This window comes from Lepidochelys olivacea (assembly GCF_965140295.1).
Source record: "Lepidochelys olivacea isolate rLepOli2 genome assembly, chromosome: 9".
Classification (NCBI taxonomy): Eukaryota; Metazoa; Chordata; order Testudines; family Cheloniidae; genus Lepidochelys; species Lepidochelys olivacea.
Genome location: NC_140419.1, coordinates 65,058,315 through 65,074,753, shown reverse-complemented (window position 1 = coordinate 65,074,753; position 16,439 = coordinate 65,058,315). Strand labels below are relative to the sequence as shown.

Sequence of the window (16,439 nt, the reverse complement as noted above, 5' to 3'; positions counted from 1 at the left end):
AAATGAAATGATGATGATTCTAGCCCAAAGCTGATGTCATTGCCCCATCAGTAGCCACTAGGACTTGGGCGGAATACAGACACCTGCCTTGCCCCGTGCAAGATTTTTAAAAAGGTGTCATTGTAAAGCCAGAGACTCACCATTCTTCAGCTGGTGGATCCAGCGTTTGCGTAACTCCTCCGTCGGGGAGAAGACGTAGAGGGGCCCTTCATCATATACCACCTGTGGGACAGACAGACTTATGCTCTCCAGAGCAGCCAGGGAACCTCTTTAGGGAGAAGGTGGGGACTGGGGCCTTTAACCTTTTGCTGCAGAGCATAACCCCTTTAATTTTGTTCTGGCCCCTTGGCTGTGCTTATGAGACTGTGACCAGGAGGTTATAAATAAGCCCCCTCCCCCAAGACTTTCCACTTCCTCCTTTGACTTTCAATATTTCAGGGGCTGCTTTGTTCACCAAACAGGACTCAGACAAGCAAAGAATGTGCAGGGATCTTATAGGGCCCAGTTGCAGATTATGACTGGATCAGAGATGGGCTAAGGAGGGGAAATGCATACAGAATTCAGTCCACAAAGAGCAAAATGTCTTTTAAGTCTCCAGAACTAGAATCCAGAAAACTGTGTCCGTTTGTAGCTAACCAGCCAACCAAGATATTGGAGATGGGCCTGAATCAAATTCGCAGATCTGAACACCCTCAGATCCAAACTCTGCAGCAGACTCCAGGTTCTCTTGTGGATAGAACCAAAACCCTGGATCTGAAATTTGGGGGAAGTTTGGATCTGGATTCAAATGGTGCATCTTAGGCCCCGATAGTCACCCTGACTCAGACACCAATGTACCTACCACATTACAGCCAGCACAGTAAAACGGAGAGAAAGTTACTGTATAAGCAACACTATGTAACAGAAACTAAGGCTACGTCCACACTATGAGCTGGGGTATACGAGCTTGTTGCGCTAGAGTGAGTATAAATAGCATTGCCGCAGTAGCACACGTGGCAGCAGGCTGAGCTGTGCCAAGTACATACCCACCAGTTTCACATCAACATCTACTCTTTATTTGGTCCCCAACACCTCAGTGTCTGAGCACCTCCCAGTCCCTTAATGTATTTACCCTCACAACACCCCTGTGAGGTAGGGCAGTCTCATTATCCCCATTGTACAGATGGGAAGTTGAGGGACAGAGAGACTAAGGGCTTGTCTACACTTGACAGTTGATTCAGATTAAGGTTGGGTGCGAATGCAAAGCACAACAGCTATCCCAGATTAGCGCCCTGGGTGGGCACTCTGATTCTGGAGTACGAGCGCAGTGTTCCTGGTTAGCTTACCCCACTTTCAAAGTGGATTAAGCTCAGCACCCTGCGTGTGATCCCAGTACAGCAAAGCATAGGAACACTGGTCCTACCCCCCACCCCATCCCTGCTACCTTCTCCTCATGCAAAGCAAGCCCAAGCTCATTGCAGCCAGCCCCAGTGGGAGCTGAGGGGAAGTGTGACTCACCTGGAAGGGGTATGGGAACCGCTCTATGATCGAGATCTGCTCCATCTCATTATAATCCTCCCCCTTCCTCTGCAAGAAACAGGCAGAGAAGGTGGATTTATAGTCTGGAGAATTGGGTGCCTGCAGTACCCAAGTGCCAGCCCCTTAGCTTGGACGTGCACAGTGTCCTGTTGGCTCCACAGATCGGTGCTGTATAATGAATTTGCTGTGTGCTCTATGGCTCTGGATATCAGGGCTTTGTAATATGGGCAGCTCCCCAGTCTTTGGGGATTTGAGATCTTAATCTGCTCCAGCCTTTCGCCGCCCTCTAGCATGTCAGAGCACACAGAGCCGCATCCATTCTGCAGCCTGCCCATCGCCCAGGCATCAAGGGATCTCAGAATGAGGCCTCCGTGCCAGCATGGGAGCTAACAGAAGACAGACAAACCCAAAGCCTGCTCCCCTGCCTCTGCTACTCCAGGCATCAGGGCTGGGAGAGGCCCATGAGATTGGGAAAGCAGCCAGCAGTTACCCCCTACACCAGTACTTGCTTCTGGCGTATGCTCTACCTGACATGCCATCTGACATGACAGAGCAACAGGGCTAACAGCCATGCAGTGGGGGTCAGTGTACCCAGATGACTAGAGTGCAACATCCAAATGCCCATCTGGAAATGGAGTGGGAACCTCCCCCATGCCCTGAGGAACTGAATCAGGGAACCCCCCATCAATGCCCGAGGGGACTGGAAAGGCCTTGCTCACTAATTCCCTAGGGGCCTGCAGCCAGAAGCTCCCACCTTAATTCCCCAGAGGAACTGCAGCCAGTTCCTGGGGGGCTGGCCTAGGACTCAACTCTGTTTCCAGCAAGAACTGGGGCAGGAATCTCCCCACAGGGGCTGGGCACACCCTGCAGGTATGGTGGGGAGAAGGGCTGCCGTCGGCCTGTCTTCCTGCCAGGGACAGCTGGGCTGGGAGGAAGCGCTGGGGATGGGAGGAGGGGGGCAATGTCAGCAATGGGGACGTGTCCCTTTCTTACCGGCACCTGCCGCTCCAGGGGAGGATTATTCTCTGGAATCACCGTCTCCACACAGGTGATTTTCTCTATGTCCACAGACCCCTTCTTACTGCCTCGTCGCTGCAAAAGAGAACAAGGGAAAGGAATTGCGGGGGGAGGGAGACTAGACCCCCATGATCAGAATTCTGCACAGACACTGCCCCCAGACACCTACACGTAACTCCCACTGACTTCAGCATCCGAGGGAAGGATTTAGCCCAGAGCCTAATACTCCTCTCCAGCAGTTCCTGGAGCCATCGCAAGGTACCAGCAGGTTCCCCTGGAGATCCTGGGATGCTGGGCTCTGAGCTGTATTGGCAGTCTCCTGAGAAACTGCTCTAGGAATAAATGCCTGGCAGGGCACATGCTCTTTTACCCTGGTGAGCACGGGAGGCAGCTGTAAGCTCCTAGACTCTGTTGCAGTTCCATGGTACTAGAGAGGGATGTGAACTGCAAAGTTTGGGTGTGGATCAGCATCTGGGATCCAAGCTTTCCCAGAATTTAGGAGGAGGAGAGGGGAGGGGGTTCCCATTTTACAGAGAGAAAGGGGCCAGCCAGTAAGCTTGGAGTCTGATTTGCACCCAAGCTGGCTGCAGGGTTAATCTCTAGGCACGAGCCTGGCCTGTTACCCCAGATTCTGTCTCTGCCTTAACAAGATGTATTGACAGAGTTGGACATTCACAGTGACTAGATCAAACCTCAGACCCATACACTTCCCTTCCCCCTCACCTCTATTCCTCCGAGCACCCTCCGCACTCCTGGCCCACTGCCACTGGGAGTCATTGCTTGACCCAGGGAAAGACTGTTTCTGTGTCCTCCAGCAGGGGATCAGACCCTGGTGGGGCTAAGCCTTCTGCAGAGCCTCCCTTGCCCCATTAGCGATGTCCCCTGCTTTTCTCTAGGCTCTGGGACTCACCCCACGCTCGAAGTCATACTCATAGTAGGAAAGCTTGCTTTCTGTCAGGAGGAAGAGACGCTTCTTGAAGTTGAGAGGAGAGGTTTTCTTCTTCTGCTGCGAGCGCTTCAGGAAGATGCTTTCCAGGATAGTGGAGGCCATGCCTTCCTCCTCCTCCTCTTCTTCCTCCGCACCACGCTCGCTGGGCTGCCGCTGCCAAAGCAAAGCAGAGACCAGCCAGTCAGTGAGCAGCCTACCAGATACTGCCAGATCATCATGCAGAGTTCTAGACCTTGCCCACAATCCAGTCCCGCAACTGTCATTGAAGTCAATGGGACATCGTGGATGCTGGTGCTCTGTTAGCTCACACTGTCACCTAGGGAAGGCAGAGCGAGATCCCAGACTGGCATTGTGCACCCACTTGGACTGGGATCTGAGCGAGCTGGAGATATTAATTGCTGGATACATGGTCACAAAGACGCAAAGGGAAGGGGGAGTAATTTACACACTTGATCTTTATCTTTCAGTTTCCTGTTTTACTGCTGATTTTTTTTTTTTATTGCCGAGTCCCAATAATGACCAAGAAAGATATGATGGTATCTGAGCAGGTTTCAGCTCTGGTCAGATCCCTAATGCTGTTGCTGGGAACATCCTCAGGCTATCACAGGCTAACCTCCGACATGACGCTGGCTGAAAGAGGAGGGAAAGAAAGGAAAACCCTATCTGAAATCAGCCAGTGGAGACATAGCTGACTCTTATCAGTGATGTACAAGAAACCTCAAAAAGTGTGTGTGTGTGTGTGTGTGTGTGTTTGTTGGCAGGGGGGAATTCATTTGTCCTGTTTCTTTATGATTCAAATGTGGGTGATATTTCTGGGGAGTTACATGGCTGATTGCCATGTGATAATATCTTGGAGGTTTGCAGCTAGCATCTGGCTACTGAACAAAGTGGCCATAAAGCTACCCTAACTGAGTGGCTTCACCCCATCCTCCCCCACTATCCTTAGTATACGGGATGCCATAGGCATGTGCCTCGGGGAGTGGGCAAGGCTGGAGTGCTCTGGTGCTTCCAATTGACCTATCTTGTTACCAGCTGGGAGTTAGAACAGCCCCAAGGCTGCTGTAATTTACAACAAACCTGGTTCCTGACAGCCCTGGAGCCTGGAAGAATGCGGAAGTGATTGTCGGTTGGCCCTGGCCCCTTTATGAGGAAGAAGTTTGTGCAGTTGTGACTGGTTAGTCAAATGCCTCCCAACTGGGCTTAAAAGAGGGCAGCCTGGCTGTAGGGAAGGAGATAGGAAGAGCTGGAGTGAGCGGCCTGTGAAAGAGACAGGAAGCAGTAGGGGAGAACTGACAGAGGTAGAGAGGAGCAGTGGCAAGTGTTACTGGGAGAGAGCTACAGGAGATCTGGGAGACAGAACTACAGGTGAAGAGAGCTGGCCCAGAGAGCTGTGGAGGAGCACCGGCCCAGATTCTTCCTGCAGAGGCCCCTGGGCGGAGCTTGGTCAGGGCAAGCTGAGCCCAAATCCAGAGGTTTGATGCTGTAGGGCGGATCCCAGGAGAAGGGGAGAGAGGCAGAGAGGGCTGAGTGGAGCCCTGCAGGGAGCTCTCTTGTGGGAGAATAGACTTGGCTGTGATTGCACAGTCGTGGGACAGAATGACCTGGTGGTTGGCCTGGCGAGTGGGGCCCTGGAACAAGGGCAAAGGAACTGGGAACAGGCTGGACTCTCAGGTGGGTGACCTGGAAGTGATGGCCCTGGAAGGGGGAATGGGAAAACTGCTGTATTTGTACCTGCTGTGCTTTGGGGTTTGGGGACAATGGTTTTGTCAGGATTACTGTACAGGCACACGTTATGCCCAGAGGTGGGCCTTTGAATTGGACATTGAGAAAGACGATATTCCTAGCTATGGGCAAATGGAAGGGAGACTGAGGCAGGTGTACTGGCTGTGTGCAGGCCTATGAAGCCACTGTTAGTGCAGGCCCTTTTCTGACCACAGCTTAGCTGGATCTGAGGCTCAGAACTTTGGTTCAAAAAAGCATCCGAAGCACCTTACATTGCATCATCCACTCCATCCATCCACAACAGCAGCAGAGCAATTCTCTTTAGTGTCCTGGTAGAAATGGGCCCAAATCAAAGCTCTAGATTCAAACCCCTTGCTGCATTTATAAGTACTAGAAATCCAAAATGGACTTGAACTTTGCAGCGTGGATCCAGGGGCTCTCCCTGGCGATACAAGTTAATCGTGTGCTCATGGGTTTGCAAATCATGCTCTACGTGGTCATATTTTGGAAATAAAATTATATAACTACTAGGGCTGTCAAGCGATTAAAAAAATTAATTGTGATTAATTGCACTGTTAAACAATAATAGAATACCATTTATTTAAATACGTTTGGATGTTTTCTACATTTTCAAATATATTGATTTCAGTTACAACACGGAATACCAAGTGTACAGTGCTCACTTTATATTTATTTTTGATTACAAGTACTTGCACTGTAAAAACACAAAATAAATAGTATTTTTCAATTCACCTCATACAAGTACTGTCGTGCAATCTCTTTATCATGAAAGTTGAATTTACAAATGTAGAATTATGTTAAAAAAAAACTGCATTCAAAAATAAAACAATGTAAAACTTTAGCACCTACACGTCCACTCAGACCTACTTCTTGTTCAGCCAGTCACTCAGACAAACAAGTTTGTTTACATTTGCAGGAGATAATGCTGCCCGCTTCTCGTTTACAATGTCACCTGAAAGTGAGAACAGGAGTTCCCCTGGCACTGTTGTAGCTGGCATCACAAGATATTTATGTGCCAGATACGCTAAAGATTAATATATCCCTTCATGCTTCAGCCACCATTCCAGGGGACATGCGTCCATGCTGATAACGGGTTCTGCTCGATAACAATCCAAAGCAGTGTGGACCGATGCGTGTTCATTTTCATTATCTGAGTCAGGTGCCAAAAGCAGAAGGTTGATTTTCCTTCTTGGTGGTTCAGGTTCTGTAGTTTCCTCATCGGAGTGTTGCTCTTTTAAGACTTTTGAAAGCATGCTCCACACCTCATCCCTCTCAGATTTTGGAAGGCACTTCAGATTCTTAAACCTTGGGTCGAGTCCTGTAGCTATCTTTCGAAATCTCACATTGGTACCTTCTTTGCGTTTTGTCAAATCTGCAGTGAAAGTGTTCTTAAAATGAACATGTGCTGGGTCATCATCTCTAGAGACTGCTATAACATGAAATAAATGGCAGAATGCGGGTAAAACAGCACAGGGGACATATAATTCTCCTCCAAGGAGTTCAGTCACAAATTTAATTAATGCATTTTTTTTTAACGAGTGTCATCAGCATGGAAGCATGTCCTCTGGAATGGTAGCCAAAGCATGAAGTGGCAAACAAATGTTTAGCATATCTGGCACGTAAATACCTTGTAATGCCAGCTTACAAAGTGCCATGCAAATGCCTGTTCTCACTTTCAGGTGACATTGTAAATAAGAAGAGGGCAGCATTATCTCCTGTAAATGTAAACACACTTGTTTGTCTTAGCGATTGGCTGAACAAGAAGTAGGACTGAGCGGACTTTGTTTTATTTTTGAGTGCAATTATGTAACAAAAAAAAAATCTACATTTGTAAGTCGCACTTTCACTACACCGAGATTGCACTACAGTACTTGTATGAGGTGAATTGAATAATGCTATTTTTCTGTTTATTTTTTACAGTGTAAATATTTGTAATCAAGAATAATATACACTTTGATTTCAATTACAACACAGAATACAATATATATGAAAATGTAGAAAAAATCCAAAATATTTAATAAATTTCAATTGGTATTCTATTGTTTAACAGTGCAGTTAAAACTGTGATCAATCATGATTAATTTTTTTAATCATGATTAATTTTTTTGAGTTAATTGTGTCAGTTAACTGTGATTAATCCACAACCCTAATAACTACATACTTACCACATATGGAATAGTTTGCAGCCTAGAAGCTATAACATTTGCGTGACTTTTGCCCTAGTATGGAAGGCCTCCAAAATGACCCCAAAAGCTGGCTAAGTCTAGCTGACAGCCTTTCACATATGGAAATCTCAGTTCGTTACTCTAAAATGCTGCTTGGCTACGCACATTTCAACATGCCCAAGACTTCGCCAGTTTAACATCATTAGCACTGGATGCCTGTGAGCCACATGTGATGTCCGTTTCACTTGATGTGAAAATCACTTCTGTTTTCCCTCTTGCAGAATGCTCCACTCTAACGATAGCATGAGGATGCTCTAAATAGTCCTTTTTTAAAAAAGGATACATCTTTATTTTGTCTAATGCCTTTCCTGTGGTGCAAACTATATCCCAGAGCACTTTGCGGGGCTCAGTAATTACAGAGATACATAATAATGAAAGGAGAGATGCTAATGGCAAGGGAGAAAAGCCCTGATCCAAAAATAGACTAAAATTGTTTTAAGCCACTGTTACAAGCAGCCCTCTTATAGGTGGGGCCATGGCCTATTAATTTGGAGGGAGAAGAGTCAGAAGTGATTTGCTGGAGAAACAGGCAATAATGAAGGTTCAGAGCAGGCCAGTGGAGAACTCCCCTTCCCTTCTCCCTCCTATAAGGGCAAGGAAGGCAACACATTCCATACAGATACAAAGGCAGACTTTTTTGCACATGGGAAGCATTAACCTGTGAAACTCACTGCTGCAGGGTATTATAAAACTAATTCAGTAAGATTCTAAAACACAATTTATGATGCACAGGAGTAACATTTGCAGTTCCACTAGCTGTTCTGAAGTTCCATGCTTACCAGTCCTCATGCTTTAAGGCTTAGTCCTGCTGCCACTGAAGTCAATGACAAAAAGCCCATCAAAGTCAATGGTACACAGCAGAGTCTAGTCCTTGGTGTAAAGGCTGGTCAAAAGTTGTCCAGAAGGAATTTTTCTTCCCACATACAGCATTGCACAACTGAGCACATAGATACATTCAAATGGAGGGGGGAGGGTTGCCTTTATCTGAAACATCACGCAGAGGATACTGCCAGAGACAGGATCCGGTACCTCTACAGTTTGCCTGGTCTGTTGAGGCAGTTTCTACGTTCCAGTTATCAAAGAGTAGAGCTGGTTGTGCATTAGCAGCAAGACTAGCTGTTATAAAAAACCATCCTCCTTCCCCTTCTCCTGGCTCAAGAATCATTCACAACTCGATCTTGATTCCATTGTTCGGAAGCAGCCACAAAATGCTCAGGCTGCAAGTTGTTATTAATTAACGTCACAGCGTTGTGGGGCAGAAGAGACCCCCCAGATCACCCGGCTGACCTCCTGTATTACCCAGGCCACCAGCACCCACGCACTACATCCCACAACCAAAATTAGACCAAAAGTGTTGCAGCCCATGGGAGAGTAAACTATGACATGTCCCAGGCAGAGAACAGGAGGGATTGAAGTACACCAGTGCCTGAGCCCTGGTGAAGTGATGAAGTGAGATATGCCCAGATAATCCTGGCAAGTGACCTGCACTCACATGCTGCACGGGAAGGTGAAAACCCTCAAGGGCACTGCCAATCTTACCTGGGGAGAAATTCTTTCCCACCCCCCACATATGGTGACCAGTTAGACTAGGGGTGGGCAAACTACATCCCGCGAGCTCCCGCTGGGGAGCGGCCTAGGCCCCGCTCCAGCTGGGGCGTTGGGTTGGGGGCCTCAGGCCGGGGTGCATGGTCAGGGCCGCATCACATGGCTCCCGGAGGCCACAGCATGGCCCCAATCCAGCTCCTACGCGTTCCAATGGCCCCCTCTGGTGCTCCAATGGGACAGTGTGAAGACACCTAGCTGCGCCTCCACATAGGAGCCGGAGAAGGTACATGCCACTGCTTCCGGGAGCTGCTTGAGGTAAGCGCTGCTCAGAGCCTGCACCCCTGAGCCTCTCCCCATGCCCCAACTCCCTGCCCAAGCCCTGATCCCCCTCCCACTCTCCAAACCCCTCAATTCCAGCCCAGAGCACCCTTCTGCACCCCAAACCTCTCATCCCCAGCCTCACCCCAGAGTCCACACCCCTAGTGGGAACCTGCACCCCTTCTCACACCCCTGCCCCAACCCTGATCCCCCTCCCACCCTCTGAACCCCTTGGTCCCAGCCCAGAGCACCATCCTACACCCCAAACTTTTCATCCCCAACTCCACCCCAGAGCTCACACCCCCAACCAGAGCCCTCACCCCCTCCCGCACCCCAACGCAAATTTTGTGACCATTTATGGCCCACCATACAATTTCTATTCCCCGATGTGGTCCTTGGGCCAAAAAGTTTGCTCACCCCTGAGTTAGACCTATAGCTCGTGAGCAAGAACCAGCCAGCCAAGCAGTTGTTAGTTATGTTTTGCTGTTTTCGTAAGCATGCTGTGATGTCTGGTACTTCAAATAAACTGGCATGGTCCCCACCTTGAAGATTCTGTCTGTCTGATATTTGTATGGCCCCTATCACCGGCGTATCCGAATTTTACAGTTTCAGATGAGAGGCAAACCAACTGAGCTGAAGAGCACAGAGAGGGCTTGCGGTAATTCACTGTGTTCTGCTGAGCAATGGCCGACACACAGCTTCACTGAACAATTATTTTTCTGTACAGTTTTGTTTAAAAATATCTCTGAAAAATGGGTGAAAATCTGTACGACTCCATTGACCTCACACCTTGCGGGCATCATGGCACAAGAGAGTCTTAAGGAGGGATCTGAATGCGGAGGCGGGCGTGGGGGAACAGGGGAGTGGGCTAGGGAAACTAGCTGGAGGAGGGTATTCCCTACAGCAATGGAGGAAGGATGGCCTAATGGAAAGGGCACTGGAGTAAGACTTAGGTTCAATTCCTGGCTCTGGTCTACTGGGTGATCTTGGGCAAGTTGTTCCTGCCCCGTGCCTCAGCTTTCGCATGTGTAAACTGAGGACAATGATACCATCTTTGTAAAGTGCTTTAAGATCTACTGGTAAAAAACACTATAGAAGAGGTAGGTATTATATTATTACTGTTAGCAAGCTGTTTGCCTTGGCTGTATGGTCTTCATGGCGTGGGACCGGTTACCTGACTCCCACAGCATTATTTCTGCTCCCTGGGTAGGTGACTGAATAACAAACAGGGATTGCTGAATGACAGAGTTAATTCTGGTTATAATGACTTTTCATAGGAATAACCATTAGTACTCCAATGCCCAGAAGGCTTGGGATTTTTGGCCATGTCCTCAGATCCCCGGGCCCTCACAAATCATGAGCGATCTGACCCGAGGAGTCACGCTGAGCTGGATCTGCCACGTCTGCCGCAAACAGAGTTGTCAAACTAGTTACCCCAGTCTACTGACAAGAGTGAAAAAGGCTTTACCTTGGGACGTAGAACCCGAGCAATGGCTAGCATCCACGTCCCAGCAGGACAGCTCCTCAGTGTGTCTTCCGGGGAGAGCCCAGTGACAAAGGAAAGGAAGATAAATACCAAAGGTGGACCAGGTTCCTTGCACTCTATTCCTATGGCCCCACAGACAGTCCAGCCGCCTTCATCCTCGCTGAGATAACATCCCGCTTCTCCATCAACTAGGCATTGCTCCTCAGCCCAGGGCATGTTTTCTAACCTATGTCTGGGCAGCACCCAGCTAGCACAACAGGAGCCCAACCTTGACTGGAACCTCTAGGCAGTACCTCAGTGCAAATAATACATAATCGTAATATTAAACCCAGGTCACTACCCCAGGGGCTCTGCTTCCAGCCCACATTCCCATCTCCGCTTCTAAAGGGTCCAGCCACTGCCCCTGGCTGTTCTGGGTGACTCCCCAGCACCATTTGCCACGTACCTCGCAGTAAGCTGTCCATTTCTATCGAAGTGAAAGCACAAGAGTGGGAGTGAGAGGATGGCTTCCCCTCTGCCTGGCTAATGTTACTTCCTGTAGATATGACACTTTGGTCAATTGTATTCTTACAAATGTGGGACAGCTGCATTTGCACATACAAAGTGTCAAACCCCAGAGCTCAGTGAGGCTGCGTGGTGTGGCTCAGATATGGTGTGACACCAGGTTGGCGGGGAGGAGGAGAGAAGAGGAGCCTCCAAGGGTCGTCTGGGCAGTGGTAGCTCATGGGATCTCTAAGGTAGGGCCCAAAGAGACGGGGCTGGTCTTTTCTCCCTTCAGATAAGGGGGATGGAAGTGGCTCTGTGTGATTCTCTGATGGACCCAACTGTGTGTGTGCTTGGCCTGTCACATGTGCTATCCACCAGGTGCTTCATGCTTCTTGTGTCTGAATTTAGCACACCGCTATGCAATGCATTCTGGGCTGTCTGGAGGCACACCACAGGGAGGCGCTGGAAATCCAAACCCAAGAAACAGCAGGGAGGGCACCCTGAGCTCATGGTTCTCATGCCTCCTGGCTCCACTCCTCTCAAGCAGTGGAGCCCTACAGATAGATCTGTGCATGTACATTGCACCCTGGGTCCCTGGCCGCCACGAACCAATGAGATCTGTGCTTAATCTGTCATTGTTTGGAGGAGAGAAGGAGGGGTCCCCAAGTCCTGAGGCTTCCTGGGGAATTCCCCTGGAGCCCTACAGCAGAGAGAGAGCGAGATGAGCCCCTCCTTCCCCCAAACTTCCGCAATCCGTGTCCATCTTTCTGTCCTCTCACTCCACTTCCTTGCATCTGTTCATCCTACAGCAGGAAAATCTCCTCCCCCCAGCTCTGTGGTGAAAAAGAATGGGAACCTGACCCCCCAGCTGCATTCTCTCTGGCGGGGACCCTCTGCTGTTACAGTCTCTGATGTAAAGAACAACTCCGGGTGTAAAAGTGTGTCCCAATGAGGCCACTATAGCTGGCCATCAGTGTAGCCTTGGGGAACAGGAGAGGTTGAATGATAGCTGGAGCCTGGGACAGAGGAGCACTGTACAGTAGTCAACACAGCAACTAAAGGGTTACTTCTTTTGAGATATATGCAAAAGTAGGAATGTGGGGTCCATGGCAATGGCTGGGTTCCTCTTGCCTAGCAGGGCCAGGGGAAAAAAAGCAAACGATGGTAGACCAGGATGCTGTTCTTAACTGTAGCTGAAATCAGGTGTGGAATTTGGCCCAATATATTGCTTCAACTAATGTTCTAGTCTGCATCTGCGTACAATTAGTGTAGAGATAGAGCTAAGCAGAAGAGCCGTTTCAAAGAGGCTGATCACAGGAAAATGTGGCAGCTGCTCAAATGCTGAGCCTGCTTTTTGGATTCCGGGTTCCTGGCAATCTAAGTTTGTTTCTAAGTTTAATAGACACTAAGCTTTTGTTCAGGAATCCCAGAGGGATCCTGCAGCACACAGCTGTGCCAGTGTCCTGCTTTGTGATGTCATCGACTGCCCCTCCTCCCCGATCATCTCGTCCCTGTGCTGAAAGTAAGACACACGAGCTGAGCTACAGCCCTCAGCCCCCCTTAGAGGAACCTGCCCAGCTCACTCATCTGTGCCACTGTGGGGATTTGCATAGCCCAGCCATCAAGGCAGTCAAACATGCTGCTTTAACTGGAGCCAGGTTTGCTCTCAATGAGCGCTGACTCTCTGGAAGATACTGGAGATGCCCCCAGGGGCAGGGGCAAGGGCCAAGTTCTCAAATGGATCCACTCAGGGATTCCTGCTCTGCTGGGGCTTGGCTCCTGGCACAAACACAAGGTCTGAGCACAGAACAAAGGCAGAGTGGAGCTGGGCTCCCTGGAGTGTAGCAGGAAATGGGAGGTTTGGAGAGCAGGGCTGGCTGGGTTTACACTGGGGATTGGGGCTGGAGCAGGCAGAGTAGAGAGAAGCCCTGATTCTAGTTGCTCCATTCCTATGCTCAGTGCTGGAATGGGGAAGGGGAAGGACCATGCCATATTCTGGGGTCATTTGGGGCCCTCTCTGGCCCCTGGTGTAATTTAGAGCAACCTCGGCGGTCCTGGGCGGCGAGGGGCTACATATAGCTACTCTGCCAGTTTAACCTCAGATGGGTAATTCCCATTGCTAGCCCCACTTCTGACTCCAACACATGGTGCCATGTCACTAGTTTGCTGAGTGAGTCCAGGCGATGACCAGCAATGGAGCAGGGAAAGGAAGCGGCAAGAGATGGTCTGAAGGAACTCCCCAGTGTGAATGTCCAGGATGGGGTGGGGGTTCTTTAGCAAGGGATGGATTCAGAGATAAAACAATGATGACAGCGGAGTTCAGAACTCTGAGAAGTCCGGGGTTAACACAGGCCATTTCAGGAGGCAGCTGTGCCTGGATCTCCTCACTGGAATCAGTCACTCCCCGGTGGGGTTCAGTTTTATGTCTCTAGCCTACCTAGCGCTCAGTCCTGAGATCAACTGTCTGTGTCTCTGGCTGTACAGTTTGATTTCACTTGGTGGGGAGCACCCACTTCAGGCTCGCAGCTGAACAAGCAGTTTTTACAAGAAATGATCTTTGCACTTCAGAGCCTTAACTGAATGAAATAAAATACAGTGACCAAAAAACTAAGGGGAAGGCGAACACAGTATCATCTTTGCCCTGTCAACCCCCAGTGACGCCCAGCCCTGAGGTACCGCCGCACCCAGCGACTCGCCCAGCCCTGAGGTATAAATGCCTCCCCTCTGCTAGATCACAGCGCTTTAGCACACTCCTTTAGCAAGGAAGCGGGATTTCATCATGTCTAGGCAGCAGATCACCTGGGACCCCACTCATCAAATCACAATAGTGTTCAAATTATGCTGAGATTCAGCTGCACATCTTGTAACTTAGACAGAAACCCCTTATTGAGAGCTGGAGCCCCTGCCCACTCGCTAGCAGAAACAGGTGCCATTTTGGCATGATGGACAGAAGCAGCCACCCTTTCCTGTCCATCATTCAGCTCGGTTGGCTCCCTCCCTCCCCTTGCTGGAGTAGCTCAGGTGGACCTGGCCAGCCAGAGAAGGAGAAAGCCATTAGCCATACTAAACTGGACACTGGGTGCCAGGCTTCCTCCTTCCCTGCAGTGTGCTGCAGCCCGTTGGCTGGTAAGTCAGCAGGGCAGGCCTGCGCAGACGAGACGGATGAAGGGAGGGCAAGGTGGGAGGTGCAAGGCTGATAACTGGGGAAGGAGAGGCAGGAGGCTTGGGGAGAGAGACAACCAGAAACAGGGGGTGATGGAGACAAGAAACAAGGGGCACCCTTCCCATATGGACTCTCCCCTGCTGCGTCCCCGCTCTGCATCTCTCCCTTCCCCACTCACCCTGCCCGGCAGATGCTCTGGACTCGGCAGTGTCTCTGCTGCCCTGCAGGTGGTGCTGTATGAAGCTGAGATGCTCCAGCTCAGTTCTGTTGTGTACATTGGGCGGGTAGTGAGGGCAGCCACATCTAGGCATGCTTTGCCCACCTTGACTTTCTAGCCATGGATCTCAAAGCCCTTTACCCATAAATGACAACACCTGCAAGGTGGGTGCATGCCATTATCACTATTGTGCCACGTGGGACACTGAGTCGTGGCAAAAGGAAGTGACTGGCCTGAGGTTACACAGTAATTCAGTGGTAGACCTGGGAGTGGAACCAGGAGTCCCGACTTCCACCATCTTGTTCTGTCTCCTTGGCCCCTGACCCCTTTGTGTACACCAGTGACCATGTTATCAGCCTGGGAGGACATCAGGGCCCTGTCACCCGCTGTGTGAACCTCATGGGGACTCTAAGCCTTGGTGAGCCCCCGGACCAATCCTGACCCCATGTGAATTGCTGCTATTGATACCTGGGGAACTCATTGCCACAAGGCATTCCTGAGGCACAGCGCCGAGTAGGATCCCAATAAGTATGAGACATTTAGGTGAATAATAATATTTGCAGTTCCACAAGCTAAAATGGACATGTATAAAGGTCATGCACCCTCCTGCTTCAGGACTAGCTGCCTAGGAAGAAACTTCCCTTTTGGGCATGGTCCTGCCCGATTGGCCATTGCAGCATCCTTGGAAGGAGCTGGCACTGTCCACTGTGAGAGGCAGAATCCTGGACTCGATGGGCTACTGGGTTTCCCTGATTTGGCAGTTCCTACAGTCCTGTATTCTGACCCTGTGTGTGACTTCCCCCTACCCCTGCCCTCCCCAAGTCCTAACCCTATGGACTCTGACCCCTTGTAGACTCTGGCCTTGGGTGCAGGCCCTGGATGGGCTCTCACCTGGGTGATCTCTAGGTGTCTTCTAACCCTCCATGGTCTCTGAGATTCCCCTGTGTAGCCCATGAGACTTCCAGACACTTTCCAATCCTGTATCTCATGTTGCTCCATGTCACACTGTGCAGTCACCCTTCACAGTCACTCCACCTGTCTGGCACATTGGTTATGAACTGATGATGGCCTTCACACCCGCTCCTCCTCCCTTCTGGATACCACACCCCTTGCTAAGCATTGCTCCCAAGCATGGCATGTCCTTCTCTACTTACTCCATGTGGCACATGCTGGACACTCCCCTCCCAGTCTCAGTGCAATGCACAGCAGCCGCCTTCTCAACCCTCATCACCGCCCCTCCACACACCCAAAAGGGTCCAATGGGTCTCCAGAGACTTACTGATGATCTTCTGTCACTCCTCCATGCGCCTGCCCCAGAGATGGCTCTCTTCACTGAGGGTGGCTTCCCAGTAGCATTCAGACTCCGGAGCAGCCAGTGGACAGCTGGTTTGAAATGCAGGGGTGGTCTGCAAGTGATAGGAATGGCAGCAGGCGACTCATTCTCACAGAGAGCTGAGAGGGAGGAAGGAAGGCCACTGAGAGCTAACCCCACCCTTTCAGTTCCCTTTTTTGGTTTCTGACTTAAGCCAGTAGCTTTGTTTCCTCTTGATCCCTCAGGCAGCCTCCAACAGTGCCACCCTGAGTCCTATGCAGAGAGGGCACTAGGGCCAAGCAGTGGGGTTGGCCTGTGAGTGGCAAGAGGTGTGTCTGCAGAAAGGCAGGGTGGGACAATGGGCAGGGGCACAGCAATGGAAGGAGATTGCACAGGGCATAGGCAGGATGAGAGAGGACAGATGGAGCGACAAATGGACAGACGTCAAACAGACAATAAA

At 50.2% G+C, this 16,439-nt stretch overlaps 1 protein-coding gene across 1 annotated transcript in view; it reads right to left on the bottom strand.

Annotated features, from left to right (window-relative positions):
• The window catches only part of BTK (Bruton tyrosine kinase), a 29,082-nt gene extending 12,949 nt beyond the window's left edge, over positions 1–16,133 (bottom strand). The window contains exons 1-5 of the mRNA XM_084639838.1: positions 15,947–16,133; positions 3,446–3,637; positions 2,512–2,610; positions 1,498–1,566; positions 141–222 (exon numbers count right to left, since the gene is read on the bottom strand). Of these exons, the coding sequence (XP_084495964.1) occupies positions 141–222; positions 1,498–1,566; positions 2,512–2,610; positions 3,446–3,586 (391 nt within the window). The 5' untranslated portion in view covers positions 3,587–3,637; positions 15,947–16,133. The remainder of the gene's footprint in view (positions 1–140; positions 223–1,497; positions 1,567–2,511; positions 2,611–3,445; positions 3,638–15,946) is intronic.
• Between the last annotated feature and the right edge of the window lie 306 nt (positions 16,134–16,439).